The 22,948-nt window shown below is 45.6% G+C and overlaps 3 protein-coding genes across 6 annotated transcripts; all 3 read left to right on the top strand.

Moving 5' to 3' along the window:
* The first annotated feature begins 2 nt into the window (after positions 1-2).
* On the top strand, positions 3-15,570 carry NEDD8 (NEDD8 ubiquitin like modifier). Its single transcript, XM_003809086.4, has 4 exons — positions 3-141; positions 14,017-14,064; positions 14,233-14,315; positions 15,209-15,570. Exons 1-4 carry the CDS (start codon positions 124-126, stop codon positions 15,303-15,305), a joined length of 246 nt encoding a protein of 81 aa, XP_003809134.1. The 5' UTR covers positions 3-123; the 3' UTR covers positions 15,306-15,570.
* Positions 15,571-15,918: 348 nt separating this feature from the next.
* Positions 15,919-20,738, top strand: MDP1 (magnesium dependent phosphatase 1). Of its 4 annotated transcripts, XR_010109884.1 has the most exons (7): positions 16,297-16,508; positions 16,630-16,690; positions 16,764-16,874; positions 17,823-17,930; positions 18,027-18,112; positions 18,271-18,427; positions 20,589-20,738. XR_010109884.1 is itself a non-coding variant. In XM_034937340.3 (6 exons), the coding sequence occupies exons 1-5, from the start codon at positions 16,472-16,474 to the stop codon at positions 18,395-18,397; spliced, it is 390 nt and encodes a 129-aa protein (XP_034793231.1). In that variant the 5' UTR covers positions 15,919-16,471; the 3' UTR covers positions 18,398-18,427; positions 20,589-20,738. The 4 variants fall into 4 exon arrangements, 3 of the variants coding, with proteins under 3 accessions (XP_034793231.1, XP_034793230.1, XP_063452551.1); XM_034937340.3 differs by lacking the exon at positions 18,027-18,112 and having other exon boundaries at positions 15,919-16,508; positions 17,823-17,876; XM_034937339.3 differs by lacking the exon at positions 20,589-20,738 and having other exon boundaries at positions 16,281-16,508; positions 18,027-18,160; positions 18,271-18,471.
* CHMP4A (charged multivesicular body protein 4A) lies at positions 18,799-22,905 on the top strand. Its single transcript, XM_008961253.6, has 6 exons — positions 18,799-19,012; positions 20,589-20,738; positions 20,826-21,003; positions 21,753-21,867; positions 22,037-22,172; positions 22,585-22,905. Exons 1-6 carry the CDS (start codon positions 18,853-18,855, stop codon positions 22,641-22,643), a joined length of 798 nt encoding a protein of 265 aa, XP_008959501.1. The 5' UTR covers positions 18,799-18,852; the 3' UTR covers positions 22,644-22,905.
* The last annotated feature ends 43 nt before the right edge of the window (positions 22,906-22,948 follow it).

Raw genomic sequence — 22,948 nt, 5'->3', positions numbered from 1 at the left:
GAGCCAGACAGTGACCCGGAAGTAGAAGTGGCCCTTGCAGGCAAGAGTGCTGGAGAGCGGCAGCGGCGACCGGAGCGGTAGGAGCAGCAATTTATCTGTGTGCAGCCCCAAACTGGAAAGAAGATGCTAATTAAAGTGAAGGTGGGAGCACCTCCAGCCTTGCCAAGACGCAGTAGTACTGGGCTGGCAGCAGTGCCTTACGGGAGACGTGGGGAAGGAAAACCACGCCTTTCCCTAGCCTGGAAGACGCTGACTGCCTCAGGGCTCCGCGCGAGGGGTGGTGGGAAATAGGGGGACCTAGAAGGGCTTTGAGAGCGGGGCCCAGGTCCCACCTGACGACCCTGGGGTATTTTGCCATGCCTGCTTTTTTGCCAGGACTGTGCTGTCACCCAGAATGGGGTCGCTTTTGTCGGGTCTCACTGTATTCGAACCCCCGCAGTCATAGAGAAGGCCTAGCAGCGGCTTGACTCCCCCTTCTCTCAGATTCTTGGAGTAAGCGCTGCTCTCCATTCTTCATTCCCAGGGTACCTGCTTCTCCCAGTCCCTAACGTAGGTCGCCTCCGAGCACAGCCCTAAAATCGGGGCCTCCCAAGGGCTAGACTATGAGCCTTTACTGGTGGTTGCCAAGGTGTGGTATCTCACCCGTCCTACAGGAACCAAAGTGGGGAGTGTGTTCAGTCAGTACCTGCCTTTCTGAGCCTGGCATCCTGGACCAGCCTCACTTCCTTGGCTGAGGCAGGTTAGTTACCGCTGCCCTAGTTCTTGGTACTAGCCATGGTTTCCTTCATCTGCATCTCTCAACTCCCGTGGTGGTTCTTCACCAATTTCCAGCCCTCATTAGTCCTATCTGCTGTTTCCTCTTTTGTGCCTTCAGACAGACAGAGACCCCCCCCCACGCCCCCTTCAAAAAAACAAAACTGTTGACAAGTGAAGTCTAATGCTAGTTTGGCCTTTTTGTAGCTAAGTAAATCTATCGTTATTTCATCAGCTTCTTAGCATATTTACCGTACATAATAGTCATTCTTAACCTTCTCTTCCCCAGTCCTTCCAAACTACTTCTTAGCTAAGATTTGAGGTCTAGTATTAAAATAGTATGTTAAAGATGATTTTTTTTAACGTTGAGTAGCGGCCTGTGTAAGAGTCGTAACATCAATTTAATAGGTGAATGGGTCACTGGCGCCATTAAAAAGAGAAAATAGGCTGGGCGCGGTGGCTCACGCCTGTAATCCCAGCACTTTGGAAGGCCGAGGCAGGCCGATCGCTTGAGCCCAGGAGTTCGAGACCATCCTGGGCAACATGGCGAAACCCTGCCTGTACAATAAATTCAAAAAATTAGCCAAGGGTCTGGGCGCATGCCTGTAGGCCCAGCTATTCGGGAGGCCGAGATGGGAGGATTGATTGATCCTGGGATGTCGAAGCCGCGGTGAGCAGTGATGGCACCACTGCACTCCAGACCCTGCCTGAAAAAAAAGGCCGGGCCCAGTGGCTCACGCCTGTAATCCCAGCACTTTGGGAGGCCGAGGTGGGTGGATCACCTAAGGTGAGGAGTTCAAGACCAGCCTGGCCAATATGGTGAAACCCCGCCTCTACTAACAATACAAAAACTAGCCGGGCGTGGTGGTGGGCGCCTATAATCCCAGCTACTCGGAGGCTAAGGCAGGCGAATCCCTTGAACCTGGGAGGCGGAGATTGCAGTGAGCTGAGATGGCGCCATTGCACTCCAGCCTGGGCGACAAGAGTGAAACTCCATCTCCCCCTGCAAAAAAAAAAAAAAGAGAGAGGGGGGGGAGAAAATAGGAAATAATATAGTGCTAGGTAAGGATATTGTTTTATGATTTTTTTTTTTTTTTTTTTTGAGACGGAGTCTCGCTCTGTCGCCCAGGCTGGAGTGCAGTGGCGCCATCTCGGCTCACTGCAAGCTACGCCTCCCGGGTTCATGCCATTCTCCTGCCTCAGCCTCCCGAGTAGCTGGGACTACAGGCGCCTGCCACCACGCCCAGCTAATTTTTTTGTATTTTTAGTAGAGACAGGGTTTCACCATGTTAGCCAGGATGGTCTCGATCTCCTGACCTCGTGATCCGCCCGCCTCTGCCTCCCAAAGTGCTGGGATTACAGGTGTGAGCCACCCTCCCCCGTGCCTGGCCTTTTTTTTTTTTTTTTTTTTGAGACAGAGTCTCACTCTGTTGCCAGGCCTGAAATTTTTTATTTTATTTTATATGTATATTACACAGGGGTGTTACTAGTTCATACTAATTTTTAGAATGGATCACTGTCAAAATCTTGAGAAACACTAACTGTTGAATATTTTTATTTGAGACGGAGTCTCACTCTGTCACCAGGCTGGAGTGCAGTGGCGCAATGTCGGCTCACTGCAACCTCTGCCTCCCGGGTTCAAGTGATTCTCCTGCCTCAGCTTCCTGACTAGCTGGGACTACAGATTGTGCCACCACGCCCAGCTAATTTTTGTATTTTTAGTAGAAACGGGGTTTCACCAGGTTGGCCAGGATGGTATCGATCTCTTGACCTAGTGATCCGCTCACCTCGGTCTAAAGTGTTGAGATTACAGGCATGAGCCACCGCGCCCGGCCTGTTGAATACTTCTGTTGGCTTTTCAATGCATATGGGTTCTCATGTCCACTAGGTCCAAAGAAGTTAAGTTACTAATGCTAAGTGTTTTGCACACTTTTTGAAAATTTCACTCCACATTAAGAAATTTTATGTCACAACCCATAAGGCACAAAAACTTTGCTATTTGTGATATGCTCTCAAACTTTCAATTCTAAGTTGATTTCGTAACCCACTGATGGATTGAGACCTGCCCACTGATGGGTTGAGACCTGCAGTTTAAAAAGTACTGTTTGAAAGGCCGGGCGTGGTGGCTCACGCCTGTAATCCCAGCACTTTGGGAGGCCAAGGCGGGCGGATCATGAGGTCAGGAGTTCAAGACCAGCCTGGCCAACATGGTGAAACCCCGTCTCTACTAAAAATACAAAAATTAGCCGACTGTGGTGGCACACACCTGTAGTCCCAGCCACTTGACAGGGTGAGGCAGGAGAATTGCTTGAACCTGGGAGGCAGAGGTTGCAGTGAGCCAAGATCGTGCCATTGCACTCCAGCCTGGGCAACAGAGTGAGACTCTGTCTCAAAAAAAAAATAAATAAATAAAATAACTGTTTGAACAAAAAAATCAATGCTGTGTGTGGAAACTTGAAAATACAGTGTCCTATCACCTGTGGTCTTGCTAAAATGCTGATTATGATTCTGTGGGTCTAAGGTGGGGCACAGGTTTCTGCATTTCTCACAAACTCCCAGGTGATATTGAATGTCTGAGAGCTATACTTTGAATAGCAATATTCTAGATTTTTTCTGTTTCTTTGAATCCATATTTATGTGGTACTTCTCTAAAATTGCCAGTCTTCTTTCCTGCAACACCCTTCTGCCTTCAAACAGGCCTCTGTGCCCCATCTCTCTCTATCTCCCCCTCTCGCCCCATCCCCTCTTGTTTGTTGCATTTCTTAATTAAATACATAGGAAAGTAGTTACACATGAGATAGCTGTTAATCTGATCTGAAGAAAATATTAATTTAAAAAAGAAAAAAAAGAGCTGTTAATTACCATATAAGTGACATTTTTTATTACAGTTCCTTTTTTTTTTTTTGAGACAGGTTCTCACTCTGTCGCCCAGGCTTAGGGTGCAGTGGTGCCATCACAGCTTACTGCAGCCTCGACCTCTCAGGCCCAAGCAATTCTCCCATCTGAGCTGAGCTGAGCCCCCTGAGTAGCTGGGACTACAGGCGTGTGCTACCACCATACCCAGCCAATTGTTTTATTTTTTTGTAGAGATGGGGTCTCATCGTGTTGCCCACGCTGGTCTAAAACTCCTGGGGTCAAGTGATCTTCCCACATCATCTTCCTAAAGTGCTGGGATTACAGCCGTGAGCTACCATATCTGACCCCTTTTTGAATTATTATTTTTTTTGTTTTGTTTTGTTTTTGAGATGGAGTCTCACTCTGTTGCCCAGGCTGGAGTACAGTGGCACGATCTTGGCTCATTGCAACCTCCGCCTCTTGGGTTCAAGCGATGCTCCTGCCTCAGCCTCCCAAGTAGCTGGGACTACAAGTGCCCACCACCATACCCGGCTAACTTTTGTATTTTAGTAGAGACGGGGTTTCGCCATGTTTGCCAGGCTGGTCTTGAACGCCTGACCTGAGGTGATCCACCCACCTCAGCCTCCCAAAGTGCTGGGATTACAGGCATGAGCCACCACGCCTGGCCTCATTTTGTTTTTGTTTTGAGACATTCTCACTCTGTCACCCAGGCTGGAGTGCAGTGGTATGATCTCGGCTCACTGCAACCTCCACCTCCCAGGCTCAAGGGATCCTCCCAACTCAGCCTCCCAAGTAGCTGGGACTACAGGTACATGCCACCACACCTGGCTGATTTTCTGTATTTTTAGTAGAGGTGGGGTTTCACCATGTTGCCCAGGCTGGTCTTGAACTCCTGAGCTCAAGTGATCCACCTGCCTTGGCCTCCCGAAGTGCTGGGATTACAGGCGTGAGCCACCATGCCCAGCCGAATGATTCATTTTCAACTGCTGTCTCTGTGTAGCTGACTTCTTCCATATTTTTCTGTAAGATTTTACAATTAAATTCTTCCTGATTTAAATCTTGTTACCTTGTCTCTATGGTTCTAAAATTAAATGCATCATCTTCTGTCATAAGCCATATCCCAATACCCATCTCGTGTATTAATCCCATCAATCATTCAGGTGTCTGGAATACAATTCTTTAGAGTCATTTAAAATTACATGGTCCTTTTATAAGATCTAATTTTTCACTTAAAAGCTCTTTCTGTTTGATTTTTTTTTCCATCTCCATTACCCTCATTCTGGTCTCGGGTCTTACTCATTTATATGTTTATGTCTCTGTAATACATCCAACCAGGTTTTCCTACCATCATATCCCCTCTAAAGTGTAGTCTAAACCAAGACATGACGTACAAAACCATAATGTGCAGGTCTTCCTTGAGCTTCTTTTTCATTATATTACTCCCTAACCCCAGATCCTTCATTGATTTCCTCATTGCAGATTACTTTGGCAACTGTCTTTACTGTGTGAATCAGTTTTCTCATTCATGTTTTTTAACATACAGTAAAATGCACAGTTCTTAAGGGTTTAGTTCAGTGAGTTTTTGACAATAGCATATGTTCATGTAATTACAAAATCTAAACATTTGTATTCCTACCCCCTCAAGAGTTTCATAGGTTAGTTTTGCTTGTTTTAGAACTTTATATAAATGGAATTATTGAATGTACAATTTTTGTATCTGGCTTCTTTCATTCTGCATAATGTCTATTGTAATCTGTGGTTTATTCCTTCTTATTACTGAATAGTATTCCATTGGATGAATTATATCATAATTTGTTTATCCATTTTCCTGTTGATGGGTGTTTGAGTTATCTCCAGTTTCTGGCTATTATGAATAAGTCTTCTATGAACATTGTTATACGAGTGTTTTTGTAAACATATGTTTTTATTTCCTTTGGATAAATACCTAAGAATGAAATTACTAGGTCATGTGGTAGATATATGTAACTTTAAAAAGAAACTAAGGGTTTGTACCATTTTATATTCCCACCTGCAGTGTATGAGCATTCCAGTTGCTCTGTACCCTTACTAGACGGTACCCTTGTAGCACCATAAAAATGCTGATGTCAGTCATTTTTATTTTGGCTATTATAGTGTTATAATGTTATATAAATTAAAACACTATATCTAGTGTTATAATGTTATATAAATTAAAACACTATATCTAGTGTTATATAATGTTATTTCATTCAAGGCTTAAATTGATTAACATTGATTTTCATTCACCATAGCACTTAGTCATTGCCCCTTGTGTTTGGACAATGTAGTACTTCCTTTTGTTTTGTTTTGTTTTGATTTGTTTTTAATTTTTAATTTTTTTTTTTTTTTTTTTTTTTTGAGACGGAGTCTCCCTCTGTCACCCAGGCTGGAGTGCGGTGGCACGATCTCGGCTCACTGCAACCTCCACCTTTGTTCAAGCGTCCACCATGCCTAGCTAATTTTTTGTATTTTTGGTAGAGACAGGGTTTTGCCATGTTGGCCATGCTGGTCTCGAACTCCTGACCTCAAGTGATCCACCTGCCTCAGCCTCCCAAACTGCTGGGATTACAAGCGTGAGCCACTGTGCCCAGCCAGAACTTCCTTGTATACAGCCTTATTCTATTAATTTTATGTCTAATTGTTTCTTGGTTGTACATCTTCGCTTGATAAAGATTGTTAGCAAGGCTGGATCACATTTCTTTTGTATTTCCTCCAGTGCCTAGGGCAGTACGTTAGGTTTAGGTTCATCTTTTTTTTTTTTTTTGGAGATGGAGTCTCACTCTGTCACCCAGGCTGGAGTGCAGTGGCGTGATCCCTGCTCACTGCAACCTCCACCTCCTGGGTTCAAGCAGTTCTCCTCAGCCTCCTGCATAGCTGGGATACAGGTGCGTGCCACCACGCCCAGCTAATTTTTTTGTATTTTTGGTAGAGACAAGGTTTCATCATGTTATGCAGGCTGGCCTCGAACTCCTGACCTCAGGTGATCCGCCTGCCTTGGCCTCCCGAAGTGCTGGGATTACAGGCGTGAGCCACCGTGCCCAGTCTAGGTTCATCTTATACTTGTTTAAATAGCATTGAATGTATTGTCAGGTTACAGTGTGATATATCAAGAATATCTTCTAAAATTGTTCCACTGCTTTAAAACAACTTCATGGACAATTTCAAACACATACATCAGGAAAGAGAAGGGTGTATGCACCCTTCATCCAGCTTCAAAAATTATCATCTCATAGCCAATCTTATTTAATTTAAACTCACCAACTCCTTTTACCTGATTTTTTTAAAGCAAATTCCAGATAGCATAGCATATGTTATTCATACATATTTCAGTGTTTATCTGTGAAAGATAACCTTTTTTCTAACATAACCATAATTTTTACATCTAAAAATTTAACTGATTGCTTACTATCATCAAATTACCCTATTGTCTCTCTCTCTTTTTTTATTAACAGTTTGAATCTGGATCCAATTAAGATCCATACATTGCCATTGGTTTATGTGTTTTCAATTTCTTTAAATCCGTAGATTCTCCTTTTTCCCATTTTTTTCTTGTTGAATAGAGTTTCCTGCAGTTTGAATTTTGCTGATTACATTCCCATGTTTTTCTTTTCTTTTTCTTTTTTTTTTTTTTTTTGAGACAGAGTTTTGCTCTGTCACCCAGGCTGGAGTGCAGCAGTGTAATCTTGGCTCACTACTGCAACTTCTCTGCTTCCAGGGTTCAAGTGATTCTTGTATTCTCGTGCCTCAGCCTCTCGAGTAGCTGGGACTACAGGCATGCGCCACCATGCCTGACTAATTTTTGTATTTTTCATAGAGATGACATTTTGCCATGTTGGCCAGGCTGGTCTCAAATTCCTGGCCTCAAGCGACCCGCCCACCTCGGCCTCCCAAATTGCTGGGATTACAGGCATGAGACACCACAACGGGCTCCCATGTTGTCTTTTGACGTATTCCTCTTTTCCTCTGTATTTCCTGTCAGCTGGTAATTAGATCTAGAGGCTTGATTAATCTTTGTATGTTCATATGTGAGAAGAATTCATAGGTGGTGATGTGGTATGTACTTCCATCAGATTGTTTTGCTTTCTGTGATGTTAGTCATTTCCTAGATACATTGTTTCATTGGGGGTTACAAGCTGGAGATACTCTAATATTCTTGTTGCTTCATATATTAGCTGGAATATTTGAACAGTGTCCAAAATGGTAGCCATTAGCCACATTTGGCTATTGAGCACTTGAAATGTAACTAGAGAGACTGAAGATTTGAAATTTTGATTGTACTTGATTTTAATTAAATTTAAAAACTGAAACTTAGCCGGGTACAGTGGCTCACACCTGTAATCCCAGTGTGTTAGGAGGCTGAGGTGGGAAGATCACTTGAGGCCAGAAGTTTGAGACCAGCCTGGACAACATTTCGAGACCCCATCTCTACAAAACAATTTTCAGGCTGGGCATGGTGGCTCACGCCTGTAATCCCAACACTTTGGGAGGCCGAGGCGGGTGGATCATTTGAGGTCAGGAGTTCGAGACCAGCATGGCCAACATGGTGAAACCCCATCTCTACTAAAAATACAAAAATTGGCTGGGCGCGGTGGCTCACGCCTGTAATCCCAGCACTCTGGGAGGCCGAGGTGGGCGGATCACAAGGTCAGGAGATCGAGACCCTCCTGGCTAACACAGTGAAAACCCGTCTCTACTAAAAAATACAAAAAATTAGCCTGGGCGTAGTGGCGGGCGCCTGTAGTCCCAGCTACTCTGGAGGCTGAGGCAGGAGAATGGCGTGAACCCGGGAGGTGGAGCTTGCAGTGAGCCGAGATCGTGCTACTGCACTCCAGCCTGGGCGACAGAGCGAGACTCCATCTCAAAAAAATAAAAATAAAAATAATAAAAAATACAAAATACAAAAATTAGCCAGGCGTAGTGACACATGGCTGTAACCCCATCTACTTGGGAGGCTGAGGCAGGAGAATTGCTTGAGCCTGGGAGGCGGAGGTTGTGGTGAGCCAGATGATGCCACAGCACTCCAGTCTCGGTGACAGACTGAGACCTTGCCTCAAAAAAAAAAAAAATTTTTTTTTTTTTTTTTTCCAAAAAAGAATTAGCCAGGCATGGTGGTGTGTGCTTGTAGTCCCAGCTATTCAGAATGCTGAGGTGGGAGGATACTTTCAGCCCAGGAGTTGGAGGCTGCAGTGAGCCATGATTACTCCACTGTGTTCCAGGCTGGGACACAGAGCAAGACTCCATCTCAAATAAATAAATAAATAAATAAATAAATAAATAAATAAATAAATAAAACTTTTAAGTATGTTTAGAACAAGTTGGGTGTATAAATCTACTTTTTCTATTGTAAATTATGAAACTTAAATATATGTCAAGTATTTCAGATGAAAATTTACCATTTGAATTTTTTTGTTTTTCTGGGTTTTTTTTGGAGATAGAGTCTCCCTCTGTCACCCAAGCTGGAGTGCAGTGGCACAATCAGCCCACTACGGCATTGAACTCCTGGGCTTGGGCAGTCTTGCCTCAGCCTTCTGAGTACCCAGTTGCTGGGACTACAGGCCTGTGCCACTATGCCTGGCTAATTTTATTGTAGAGATGGGGATCTCACTATGTTGCCCAGGCTGGTCTCAAAACTCCAAGCCTCAAGCAGTACTCCCACATCCCCTTCCCAAAGTGTTGAGATTACAGGCATATGCTACCATGCCCAGCCTGCCATCTCTATTTTTTTTTTTTTTTTTTGAAATGCAGTCTTGCTCTGTTGCCCAGGCTGGAGTGCAGTGGCATGATCTCAGCTCACCGTAACCTCCGCCTCCTGGGTTCAGGCAATTCTCCTGCCTCAGCCTCCCCAGTAGCTGGGACTACAGGCGCCCACCACCATGCCCAACTAATCTTTGTATTTTTAGTAGAGATGGGGTTTCACTGTGTTGGCCAGGCTGGTCTCAAACTCCTGACCTCGTGATCCGCCCTCTCGGCCTCCTAAAGTGCTAGGATTACAGGTGTGAGCCACCGCACCCAGCCCCATCTCTACATGTGATGTAAATATGAAATACAGGATTTTTAGGATTTGGTTAGAAAAAACATAAAATATATTAATTTTTATATTGATTACATGTGAATAATATTTTGGCTATGTTGGGTTTAAAAATATTAAAATTTTACCTCTTAAAGAACTTTTACAATATGGCTACTAGTAAATTTAAAAATTGCATGTATGGCTTGTATTATATTTCTACAAGGCAGTGCTGCTTTACAAAATCTTACCCTTATCAAGGACATTGTTTTTTAAATAATTTGTTCTCATTACAGCATATTCACATTTGTGGTATAAAAAATGGAAAATACAGAAAAGCATAACAATGTAATTAAAATCACCCATAATTCCACTGCTCAAGTTAAAGCATTAATATACTGTATATACCCTTCCAAGCTTTTTGGAGAGCATATAGATGCATGTGTTGTTTTTACAAAATTTTAATTATACTCTATATACTATAACTTTTTTGTTGAATTATCAGCATATTGTTAATATATTACAAATAGTTATCCTCAACATTGTTTGAGGGCTTTGTAATTTTTTTTCTATGATTGTACCATAATTTATTTAACCCTCAACTGTTTGATATTTAGATTGTGTTTCTAATTTTACAGTATCAAAAGGTTGCAATAACCATTGTTGTAGGTATACTTTTGGACATAGTCATGAGTATTTTCCTGGAAGTATTGTTGCTGGGACACCATATTGCCAAATTGCTCTCTAGATATATTTATGGGCCTCTACAGTCGATTTCAGAAACAAAGGGCCAGCTCTAGACTTTTAGAATTTACAAACCAATAATCCTTTTTAAAAATATAAGGTCCAAGCATTTTGCTCTTGGGAGAGCAGCTCTAGGTCTTCTCTGAGAATCTTTTTTCACTCTTTAAAAATTTGTGGTCGGGTGCGGTGGCCCACATCTATAATCCCAGCACTTTGGGAGGCCGAGGCAGGCAGATCACCTGAGGTCGGGAGTTCAAGACCAGCCTGACCAACATGGAGAAACCCTTCTCTACTAAAAATACAAAATTAGCCAGGTGTGGTGGTGCATGCCTGTAGTCCCAGCTACTTGGGAGGCTGAGATAGGAGAATTGCTTGAACCTGGGAGGCAGAGGTTGCAGGGTGAGCTGAGATTGTGCCGTTGCACTCCAGCCTGGGCAGCAAGAGTAAAACTCCATCTCAAAATAAATAAATAAATAAAAATTTGTATTATCGGCCAGGCACGGTGGCTCACGCCTATAATCCCAGCACTATGGGAGGCTGAGGCAGGTGGATCACTTGAGGTCAGGAGTTCGAGACCAGCCTGGGCAACATGGCAAAACCCCATCTCTACTAAAAATACAAAATGTAGTCAGGCGTGGTGGTGCCCGCCTGTGGTGCCAGCTACTCAAGAGGCTGAGGTGGGGATCACCTGAGCCCAGTATGTCGAGGCTGCAGTGAGCCATGATTGCGCCATTGCACTCCATCCGGGTGAGACTGAGACCCCGTCTCAAAAAAAAAAAAAAAAAAGAAAAGAAAGTGAAATAATTATTTGTGGACAACACAGAATTACAAACTTTTTATTTTGTCTTTTTAAAGTTACCACAAATTGTCACCACCATTCTCTAAAAGGACATTAACACCTGAATATATTTAGTTTCATGAAAATTTCACTTTTAACACTGCTTTTCTCATTTTACCATAGGCTGCTGAAAATTTTCACACAGACCAGCATAGGTTAGGGTAGAAGCTTGAGAATCACTGCTGTAATTTATTCTTTCATATCCAAACAGGTTAATCCAAAGGAATTGTTCTTGTATTTTTGGAAACATACTAGTACTAAATAATTCTCCTTGTTGGGAAATTTTCTGAGTTCTTGTTTCATGCTGTTCTATGTGAATACCATAAGGAGAAACCATATGTTATTTTGTGAGCTACTATAGGAGTGTACATTGGGTCCCAATACTAGACCAGCCAGACTCAGGTAGGAGGGAGTACGGAAATAAAAGCACAGGCTCTGGGACCAGGGAATCTGGATCCACTCTCTACTTTTGATTGCGTAGATGTGTTTTTAACCTAAGGCTTATTTTTCTCATCTATAAAATGGAAATAGTAATAGTCCATATCTCATAAATACTGGGAGGATTAAATGTGATGCACGTAAGATGCTGATCATAGTTACTGACCCTTAGAAAGTGTTCAATGGCTGGGCAAGGTGGCTCATGCCTGTAATCCCAGCTCTTTGGGAGGCCGAGGCAGGAGGATCACTTGAGCCCATGAGTTTGAAACCAGCCTGAGCAACATAGAACTCGTCTCTACAAAAAAATCTTAAAAATAGCTGAGTGTGGTGGTGCACACACCCTGTAGTCCTTGCTACTTAGGAGGCTGAGGTGGGAGGGTTGTTTGAACCCAGGAGGTCAAGGCTACAGTGAGCCAGGATCACACCACTGAACTCCAGCCTGCGTGATACAGTGAGACCCTGTCTCTTAAAAAAATAAAAGGAAAAAAATAGTTTTCAGTAAATGTTAGCTGTGATTATAATATGATCATCAGTATATTTAGCCCTTCAAAAATATTCATTGACTGCTTGTGTGTCAAACACTAGGAAAGTTTAACACTTAAACAACTAGCTGTAATTGGTATATTAATATTGGAAGTATTAATAAAGTACACTGGGAACAGGTCTACACATCATACAGGAGGTTTTATACATTGCTGGAGTGCAATGGCATGATCTCAGCTCACCGCAACTTCTGCCTCCTGGGTTCAAGCGATTCTCCTGCCTGAGCCTCCTGAGTAGTTGGGATTACAGGCATGCGCCACCACGCCTGGCTAATTTTGTATTTTTTAATAGAGAAGGCTTTCTCCATGTTGGCCAGGCTGGTCTTGAACTCCCAACCTCAGGTAATCCACCCACCTCAGCTTCCCAAAGTGCTGGGATTACAGGCATGAGCCACTGTGCCCGGCCAGGAGGAGATCTTACATTTAAGGGGTCTTGAAGTTTGGAGAAGAAGGGGAGGATATTGCAACAAGGAAAATAACGGAAGCAAAGAAATGCCCATAAATTAGAATGAGCATGGTGTGTTTGTGGCCTGGATCACTGTAGACTAATACAGATAGAGCTATTAAGAGCAAGGACAGATGGGAGAAGACACAACATTTATGACTGCATAATCAGTATAATTATTGTATTTGGATATCACCAGCCCTTAACTTATGGAAGAAGACGAGCTGCAATTTAGGATTTAGGTAGAAGTCTGGAAAGATATGGGAGATGTAATGTTGACTTCTTGTCTTCTTTTCTCTTTTTTCTTTTACTTTTTTTTTTTTTTTTTTTTTTTGCGAGGGTGTTGCCCAGGCTGGAGTACAGTGGCACAATCGTGGCTTACTGCTGCTGCCTCTAATTTCTGGACTCAAGCGATCCTCCCACCTCAGCCTCCCAAATAGCTGGTACTACAGGCATGCACCACTGTACTCAGCTAATTGTTGTTGTTGTTGTTGTTGTTGTTGTTTTGGTTGAGACAGGGTTTCGCTGTGTTGTCCAGGCTGGTCTGGAACTCCTAGGCTCAAGTGATCCTCCCGCCTCAGTCTCCCAAGGTGTTGGGATTGCAGGTGTGAGCCACCATGCCCAGCCAATTCTAGCATTTTTTTAAAAACTGCTGAGATGATTTCTGGTGTCCTTGAGAATTCTTCAAATTATCTGAATATTAATTTCTAGCATTGATATTTAGAACAAGGTCCTTCTGACTTTTTTTAAGATATCTTTCAGGCTGGGTGCAGTGGCTTACCCCTGTAATCCCAGCACTTTGGGAGGCTGAGGCGGGTGGATCACCTGAGGTTGGGAGTTTGAGACCAGCCTGATCAACATGGAGAAATCCTGTCTCTACTAAAAATACAAAATTAGCCAGGCCTGGTAGCGCATGCCTGTAATCCCAGCTACGTGGGAGGCTGAGGCAGGAGAATTGCTTGAACCTGGGAGGCAGAAGTTGCAGTGAGCCGAGATCGTGCCATTGCACTCCAGCCTGGTCAACAAGAGCGAAACTCCATCTCAAAAATAAATAAATAAATCCTTTCATTGCCATATCATCTAAAATAATGCCAGTATTCTCACTGATTTTGGGGGACTGATTTTGGAAGATGACTCATGGAATTAAGAGGATCAGATGGTTCAAAGAATCTTGCCCTATCAAAGTTGTTTACAGCCTAAAAATATTTGATAAATGAAGGTATGTTCAAAGCCTTCTCATTCTCCAAAGCAGTGCTGCTGAGAATATGCATCTTTTAGAAGGCAGTAGATCCCAAAGACCAACATAGGATGTTTTACCTAGAAGACAAATTGTACATTGGGCTTTAAGGACTCATGAAACCATTGCCTGTTTCAGACGCTGACCGGAAAGGAGATTGAGATTGACATTGAACCTACAGACAAGGTGATGCATGCCCAACTCCTCTTCATGTACTTCTTGCCATGTGTATTTGTTTGCATATGCTTATGAACTTGGTCCTTTTGCTCTCATGCTGTCTGCATAGCCCTTGTTCTTTCCGTTTCCATGGTCCTACCCCTGAGCAGCAGCCCCTGACTACTTGTCTCTCTAAAGGTGGAGCGAATCAAGGAGCGTGTGGAGGAGAAAGAGGGAATCCCCCCACAACAGCAGAGGCTCATCTACAGTGGCAAACAGATGTGAGTTTGGAGTGAGAATGACAGCATGGCGATCTTATGTGAAGATGAGAAGATGAGAGGGGGCACGTACTGAGGTGGATCAGGGGTGCCTCTTGTTTTTGGTGCCTTAGACTCTTTGGCAATCTGGTGAAGCCTCTAAGCCCCTTCTCAGAATAAGATTTTTTCAGGCATAAAACAAAATATATAGAATTAAAGGAAAACTATATTGAAATAGTTATTAAAATACTAAAACAAATTTGTGATATAGTAATATATGTACTTTTTTATTAATGCATAAGATCTAATGGTAGGTCTAATATGACCATAATTTTGAAATATTTTCAAGATACCTATAAATGGTTATGATAGAAAATAGTTAATTGCTATTGTTAACAAGTTACCTATATTGCTAATACTACTGTGGTTTTTGGGCTATGTTTAAAGTTAGAAGAAATGTTAAATTTCAGTTGGGGGTTAGTAAAAATAAAGATGGGATTTTTTTTCTCATTCAAGTTCACAGACCCCCAAAGAGATCCAGGAAACTCAAGAACTCCTGTTCTGGCTGGGCGCAGTGGCTCACGCCTGTAATCCCAGCACTTTGGGAGGCTGAAGGGGGTGGATCACCTGAGGTCAGGAGTTCGAGACCAGCCCGGCCAACATGGTGAAACCCCATCTTTACTAAAAATACAAAAATTAGCTGGGCGTGGTGGTGGGCGCTTGTAATCCCAGCTACTCGGGAGGCTGAAGCAGGAGAATTGCTTGAACCCAGGAGGTGGAAGTTGCAGTGAGCTGAGATCGTGCCACTGTACTCCAGCCTAGATGACAGAGCGAGACTCTGTCAAAAACAACAACAACAACAACAAAAAACTCCTAAGTCTTCTTTTTCTTTTTTTTCTGGCTTCCTTTTCCTGCAGGAATGATGAGAAGACAGCAGCTGATTACAAGATTTTAGGTGGTTCAGTCCTTCACCTGGTGTTGGCTCTGAGAGGAGGAGGTGGTCTTAGGCAGTGATGGACCCTCCATTTTACCTCTTTACCCTGTCGCTCATAATGAGGCATCATATATCCTCTCACTCTCTGGGACACCATAGCCACTGCCCCCTCCCCTGGATGCCCAGTATGTCTACTGGTGGGAGACTGTGAGGATCCCAGGATTCAGTATTCCTGGCCCAGAGGGCCCTTGCTGGCTACTGGGTGTTAGTTTGCAGTCCTGTGTGCTTCCCTCTCTTATGACTGTGTCCCTGGTTGTCAATAAAATATTTCCTGGCCTCCTGGAATCTTTCTTCTGTTGCACAAGTTGACTGAAATAAAAATGGACCTAATGCTCACTCAGTTATAGCAGGCTGAAGGAATCGGACAGTGGAAGGAATGGTGCTCTTACGGGGATTATCAGACTCTAGGAAAACCTACTTAGTGGTGTGTTGGAACCAGTTCCTAGTGGCTAATGAGAGCCAATTATTGGCACCTTTTTCCAACTCTATTAAGTGACTTCATGTTGGTAGCTTGAAATTGGCCATGGTAGGATTATTTACAGAAACTAGCAAACACTACAGATCAGTTCCTCCCCACAAACTGGTTGTTAAACATCTACCAGTGTAGTGCTGACATGGATGGTGAAACCTTTGGAGAGTGAATTCTCTCTTGACTGTGGCTGTACTGGACATTTAGGCCTGGTTGGAGAACGCCTTCAAGGGTTTGGCTGACACTGCACTCTATGGCTGGAATATTACTGAGGACTTTGGGTTCTACACTGTCAGGAGGTTGATAATGCAGAAAGATTGAGTGACAAGCTGTGATGTATCACTTGGGTCTCAAGAAGAGGCAGGTGCTAGAAGAAAAGGCTTTCCTTCTTCCCTGGCTTCTTAGTATAATAGAATCGGGCAAGGCTGGGTGGAGTGGAGAAGCAGGGAGGATGCCCGTGGCCAATGCCTTGGAAAGACTTGACTGCTGTGGTTGCATGTGTGGTCGTGTTGGTACCTCGCTGCAATCCTCTTCCCCGCCCAGCATCAGATGGCACTCTTGCGCCATCTCCAGGCTGATGACGCCCCGAGTGGCGACGCTCTAGTCGCCATTTGTCTATGGCAGGCAGGGTGGCTGCCTTAGCTGCCGGAGGTTCCGCACTCTCTAAGGCCCTGGGTGAAGCCCCACCTCTGCTGCGCGCAGCCTGCGGTGCGGGTCATGGCGCGGCTACCGAAGCTGGCAGTCTTTGATTTGGGTGAGGGACGGGAAGGGGAGAATTTCGTAAGGTGCTCTCCTTTTCCACATCCCTAACAGCAGCTCCCGAATCCCTGCGTCTCCCGCCCCAGGCTGAACCTTCCCTCTCCTTCCTCTCGCAGATTACACTCTCTGGCCTTTCTGGGTCGACACGCACGTAGACCCTCCGTTCCATAAGAGCAGGTGAGGTAGGGACAGGGAAGACTGGGGCGAGATAGGACCCAGCCAGGGCTGAGCGCACTCTTGCCCTCTCCAGTGATGGAACTGTACGAGATAGGCGGGGCCAAGACGTCCGACTGTACCCAGAGGTGCCTGAGGTCCTAAAACGATTGCAGAGCCTTGGGGTGCCCGGTGCGGCTGCTTCAAGGTAAGAAGAGCGACTGACAACTGACAGTGTAATGCTGAAGGGTGCATGCAAGAGACAGTGAAACCCCTGGGCTACAAAAATAGGGGCGGTGCAAGTTTCCAAGTATTTGCATATTTTTTCTCCTTGAACGCTCTCCTGTGCCTTTTAACTATTAAAAAGTGGGGCCGGCAGGCGGGCGCGGTGGCTCACGTCTGTAATCCCAGCACTTTGGAAGGCCGAGGCGGGTGGATCACGAGATCAGGAGTTAAAGACCAGCCTGATCAACATGGTGAAACCCCGTCTCTACTAAAAATACAAAAATTAGCAGGGCGTGGTGGCACGCACCTGTAATCCTAGCTACTCGGGAGGCTGAGGCAGGAGAATCGCTTGAACCCGGGAGGCGGAGGTTGCAGTGAGCTGAGATGGAGCCACTGCACTTCAGCCTGGGTGACAGAGTGAGACAATGTCTCAAAAAAAAAAAAAAAGTGGGGCCAGACACAGTGACTCACACCTGTAATCTTAGCATTTTGGGAGGCCTAGGTGGGAGGATCACTTGAGCCCAGGAATTTGAGACCAGCCTAGGCAATAGAGGGAGACCCTATCTCTACCAAAAAAAAAAAAAAAAAATTGTGGTGGCGTGCACCTGTAGTCCCAGCTACTTGGGAGGCTGAGGTGGGAGGATCACTTGAGCCCAGGAGGTCGTGACCACAGTGAGCCGTGATTGGGCCGCTGCACTCCAGTCTGGGCAACAGAGCTAGACCCTGTCTCAAAACAAAAGCTAAAACATTGGCTCAGCACCAATTGTGTCAAATAGGAAGGCAGTGGAGTTAAACAGAGGCTGAGGATGCCTGTCCATCCCGGAAAAACAGCAAGTTGATTTCCCTGGTTATACTTACTAACTTTGCTTAATAAGTTAACGTAGCCCTGGCCCTTCACTTTGCTAATCCCATCTTTTACACCGTTTTGCAGGACAAGTGAGATAGAAGGGGCCAACCAGCTACTGGAGCTCTTTGACCTCTTCAGGTACTTTGTTCATCGGGAAATCTATCCAGGCAGCAAGATCACACACTTTGAGAGGTATGCAGAGATAAGGGAGGAGCAGGGTGAGAAAGTACCAGAGAGGCTTGGGAAACCAAGATACTAGCTTGGTTACTCCTGCCCTGTCTTGAATAGGTTGCAGCAGAAGACTGGAATTCCTTTCTCCCAGATGATCTTCTTTGATGATGAGAGGCGGAATATTGTAGACGTCAGCAAACTGGGTACTGAGTGATGAGGAACAGCCATTTGGGGTCCCTAGGAGGGATTAGGTAGATACATACAGGTTGGATAGTTTGCCCTATAGGTGGCACCCACAAAGGTCAGAGTAATAACGGAGAACCCTGAAAGCTTAATGAAATGTGACTTCTTATCTTTCTAGGTGTTACCTGCATTCACATCCAGAATGGAATGAATCTTCAAACTCTAAGTCAAGGGTTAGAGACATTTGCGAAGGCCCAAACTGGGCCTTGAGGTCCAGCCTTGAGGAGAGCCCATTTGAGGCCTAAACTGAAAGGAAATCAAGAAGGCATTTTCAGGTGCATTTGTAATTTATTAAAGTTCATCTGTGTGTGACAGAAGAGATTTTACCCACAGTGTGGGGAGTTTCTATTTTTCTAGCCTGTGAAATGGGGTTGGTTGTCCTGAGGTGCAGAGACCAGAATGTGAGACATTAGACTGCATCAGGTTTGCCATCTAAACTTAGGGCAACCCCAAGTGCTTGAACCTATACCACCCCACTTTCCTGAGCTCTGTAAAGAGCATGAAGTTTTCCCACTGACCCCATACACTGAGGTGCCATCACACTGCACATTTCCTTCCGGAGAACAAGCACATACTCGGGTGGAGATAGAACTGTCTTTTTACTTAATACAAAATGATGTGGCAGCTTTAAGAGGAGCGCGTCGGTCTGGGGCTGGTGGCTTGGGTCACGTGGCACCGGTGGTCTCGTTTGCGCCTCCTGATGTCGCGGCGGCGCCCTGAGGACGGATTGGGCAAGGCTGGTCCCTGTGTGATGAGACATCACCCTCCCAGGAGCAAGGCGGAAGTCTGGAGGACGCTGAGGGGCGGAGGCGGGAGAGGCGAGCTCGCGATGAGTGGTCTCGGCAGGCTCTTCGGGAAGGGTGAGCCAGGGTGGGACTGGCCAGCCAGGAGGCGCTGGCTGGTGCAGGGGAAGAGGAGACCCCGGCGAGATTCGGCCGGACCGCTGCGCCGGGCAGGGGAAGAGAATCAGGAGACAGGCTGACTGGAAAACCCCGGCGGCCGATGGCAGAGCAAGGCTCATCGCCGGTGCCAAAAGGCACACCATGTCAGGGCGCCTTGTTCCCGTCCGCCGTCCTCCCCCACTCTCAGAGGGAAGAACTCAAGATCTGGGAGGGGACTTGAGTTGAGGGCGTGGCGATCGTGCTGACTCCCACTGTTCAGGCTTGAAGACGAGTTTCCTGCTGTCTTCAGCCATTTTCAAAACCTTGTTCTATAATACTTTGTGCTGGGCAAGAGGGATCTAAGGTGAAGAAGAAAGACTGCCTTCTTAGCCCGGCGCGGGGGCTCACGCCTGTAATCGCAACACTTTGGGAGGCCGACGTGGGTGGATCATGAGGTCAGGAGTTTGAGACCAGCCTGGCCAATATGGTGAAACCCCGTCTCTACTAAAAATATAAAAATTGGCCGGGCGCGGTGGCTCACGCCTGTAATCCCAGCACTTTGGGAGGCCGAGGTGGGTGGATCACCTGAGGTCAAGAGTTCGAGACCAGCCTGGCCAACATGGTGAAACCTTGTCTCTACTAAAAATACAAAAAAAAAAATTAGCTGGTTGTGGTGGCACGCGCCTGTAGTCCCAGCTACTCGGGGAGGCTGAGACAGGTGAATCGCTTGAACCCAGGAGGCAGAGGTTGCAGTGAGCCAAGATTGCACCAATGCACTCCAGCCTTGGTGACAGAGGGAGACTCCATTCTCAAAAAAAAAAAAAAAAAAATTAGGTGGGCATGATGGTGTGTGCCTGTAGTCCCAGCTACTCAGGGAGGCTGAGGCAGGAGAATCACTTGAACCCGGGAGACGGAGGTTGCAATGAGCTGAGATCATGCCACTGCACTCTGGCCTGGGAAACAGAGCGAGACTCTGTCTCAAAAAAAGAAGTCCTGGCGCGGTGGCTCATGCCTGTAATCAAAACACTTTGGGAGGCCAAGGCGGGCAGATCACCTGAGGTTGGGAGTTCGACACCAGCCTGACCAACATGGAGAAAGCCTGTCTGTACTAAAAACACAAAAAATTAGCCAGGCATGGTGGCACATGCCTGTGATCCCAGCTATTTGGGAGGCTGAGGCAGGAGAATTGCTTGAACCCAGGAGGCGGAGGTTGAGGTGAGCTGAGATCACGCCATTGCGTTCCAGCCTGGGCAACAAGACTGAAACTCTGCCTAAAGAAAAAAAAAGAAAGGCAGCTAGGAATAGTAAAAAGAATATTGGTTTTAGAACTCATACTGCCACATCTTGATTCCTGCACAATCTCTTATTAGTTGTGATTTTTAACATCTTTGTGGTTGTTTTCACATTTTTAAAGTGAAGAGATAGCACGTTCATTGTAGAGATTTGGGGATTAGCAATAACACAGTCAGGTCTCTAGCACATACTATGTATTCAATGATTGGTGGCTAATATTTTTCCTTCACAAAATTTGGGCCTACTCCACTGGACTCCTCAGGGAAGAAGGAGAAAGGGCCAACCCCTGAAGAAGCAATACAGAAACTGAAGGAGACAGAGAAGATACTGATCAAGAAACAGGAATTTTTGGAGCAGAAGATTCAACAGGAGCTACAAACAGCCAAGAAGTATGGGACCAAGAATAAGAGAGGTAATGAGGGAAACAAGCCTATGGGGAGGGCCCAGATGGGAAGCAGGTGCTTCTGACTCTTGATGTTCAGGGTATGGGCTGGGTCAGCTGCCCTACAGGCTTTGCGGAGGAAGAAAAGATTCGAACAGCAGCTGGCACAAACTGACGGGACATTATCCACCCTGGAGTTTCAGCGTGAGGCCATTGAGAATGCCACTACCAATGCAGAAGTCCTTCGTACCATGGAGCTTGCTGCCCAAAGCATGAAGAAGGCCTACCAGGACATGTGGGTATGGGGGGAGGGGTGGAGGGGACCCAGGCACTGGGAAGAGTGGCTTGCTATCATACTTTAAACTTTAAAGCCTCTCAGAATGTGAATTTGCAGTATAGATACTTGTGATGGCTAGACATCCATCTGCCCCTTGCTTCCTATAAGATTCTTTCGCTGCCTGGGGCATTCTAGGGAGGAAAGATGCCTTCTCTAATTCTTTTTTTGTTTTGTTTTGTTTTTTGAGATGGAGTCTTGCTCTGTCGCCCAGGCTGGAGTGCAGTGGCACAATGTCGGCTCACTGCAACCTCCGCCTCCTGGGTTCAAGTGATTCTCCTGCCTCAGCCTCCTGAGTAGCTGGGATTACAGGTGTGCACTACTGTGCCCAGCCCATTTTTGTATTTTTAGTAGAGATGGAGTTTTGCCATTTTGGCCAGGCTGGTCTTGAACTCCTGGCCTCAGGTGATCCACCTGCCTTGGCCTCCCAAAGTGCTGGGATCACAACTGTGAGCCACCGCACCTGGCTGCCTTGTCTAATTCTTAAAGATCCTTCGGGAAAGGGAATGAAACCTATCCTCTCCAGTGTGGCTCCTTGCTATTTCTTAGCCCAGACTTGCATCTTTGCAATTTTCCAGGGATCTCTTCTGATTGATAGTTATGGGCTTATCAGTGTGACCCTGCAAGGCAGGAGGGGTTTCATTCATGTGAGATGAGAAAGTCAAGGGGGCATTGTTGCCTGATTTCTTAGCTGTCTATCTCATTCTCAGGGACATTGACAAGGTAGATGAACTGATGACTGACATCACGGAACAACAGGAGGTGGCCCAGCAGATCTCAGATGCCATTTCTCGGCCTATGGGCTTTGGAGATGATGTGGATGAGGTGATTGGGGGTGAAGGGTCAGGGAATATTGCAGAAAGTATGGGACTGGCCAGAAGGAACACCCAAGAGAGGCTCTTGGGACAAGTTTGGGAGGGAACTTCAAAAGTGGTAGTTTTTGGAGGTAGAAGTTTTTTTCTTCATCTAAAATGGTCTTGTCTTCCCTATCCAGGATGAACTGCTGGAGGAGCTAGAGGAGCTGGAGCAGGAGGAATTGGCCCAGGAGTTGTTAAATGTGGGCGACAAGGAAGAAGAACCCCCAGTCAAATTGCCTAGTGTACCTTCTACTCATCTGCCGGCAGGGCCAGGTATGCAGGGTTGTTCTGTTGTCTTGAGGACTTAAGAGGGTGGGAGAGATATGGGGAAAGATTATTCCTCATCCATCCTGCCTCAAAGGAGCCACACAGAAAGGGCTGCTGCTGCAGTTGTGCAGGTTGTTGACTGCATATAGGCACCCACCTAGCCTGTGCTTCACTCAACAAGCTGTGTACCCTGGTTTAGGGCTGCAAATGGCAGGAGCAAGAGGCACCTTTTTTCTAATTTGCACAAAGGTGCTGTGGGATTGAACAGCAGCCTAGCAAGCAGAAGGACCATACCTTTAGGTTTTTTGCTGGGGAGAGAGAATTCAGCAGGCTCTGAATGTCGTAGCAGGGGATGGTTGGAGTTGCTGAGACCTTACTGCTTCTCCTTTCTTTTCTCTGGGTATCTTTGTCCTCAAAGCTCCCAAAGTGGATGAAGATGAAGAAGCACTAAAGCAGTTGGCTGAGTGGGTATCCTGATAAATCTGGGCTTGTCTTCCTAATGCTACCTTTGTTGGTCCTTTCTTCCTTAAGTGCCAAGTGCTGAGCTAAAGGAGGATAACTTTTTGGGGAAGTCATGCTGAGGGTGGTAGTGTGACCCTGCCTGAAAAAAGGGTCTCTTACCCTCCCAGCCCTGGCTCAACTCTGAAGAAGGATCTTGCTACAGAAGGAGCCCTTGGGCTACCTTCTCTTTGATAGCAGTTATAATGCCCTTGTTCCCAATAAAACTGGGCAGATGGAATCCTAGTGTCTATACTGCCTTGTCTACCCCTGAAGCTGTTCCC

This window comes from Pan paniscus, chromosome 15 (genome assembly GCF_029289425.2).
Source record: "Pan paniscus chromosome 15, NHGRI_mPanPan1-v2.0_pri, whole genome shotgun sequence".
Classification (NCBI taxonomy): domain Eukaryota; kingdom Metazoa; phylum Chordata; class Mammalia; order Primates; family Hominidae; genus Pan; species Pan paniscus.
The sequence above is the reverse complement of the archived record's forward strand: the minus strand, read 5'-3'. Positions and strand labels throughout refer to the sequence as shown.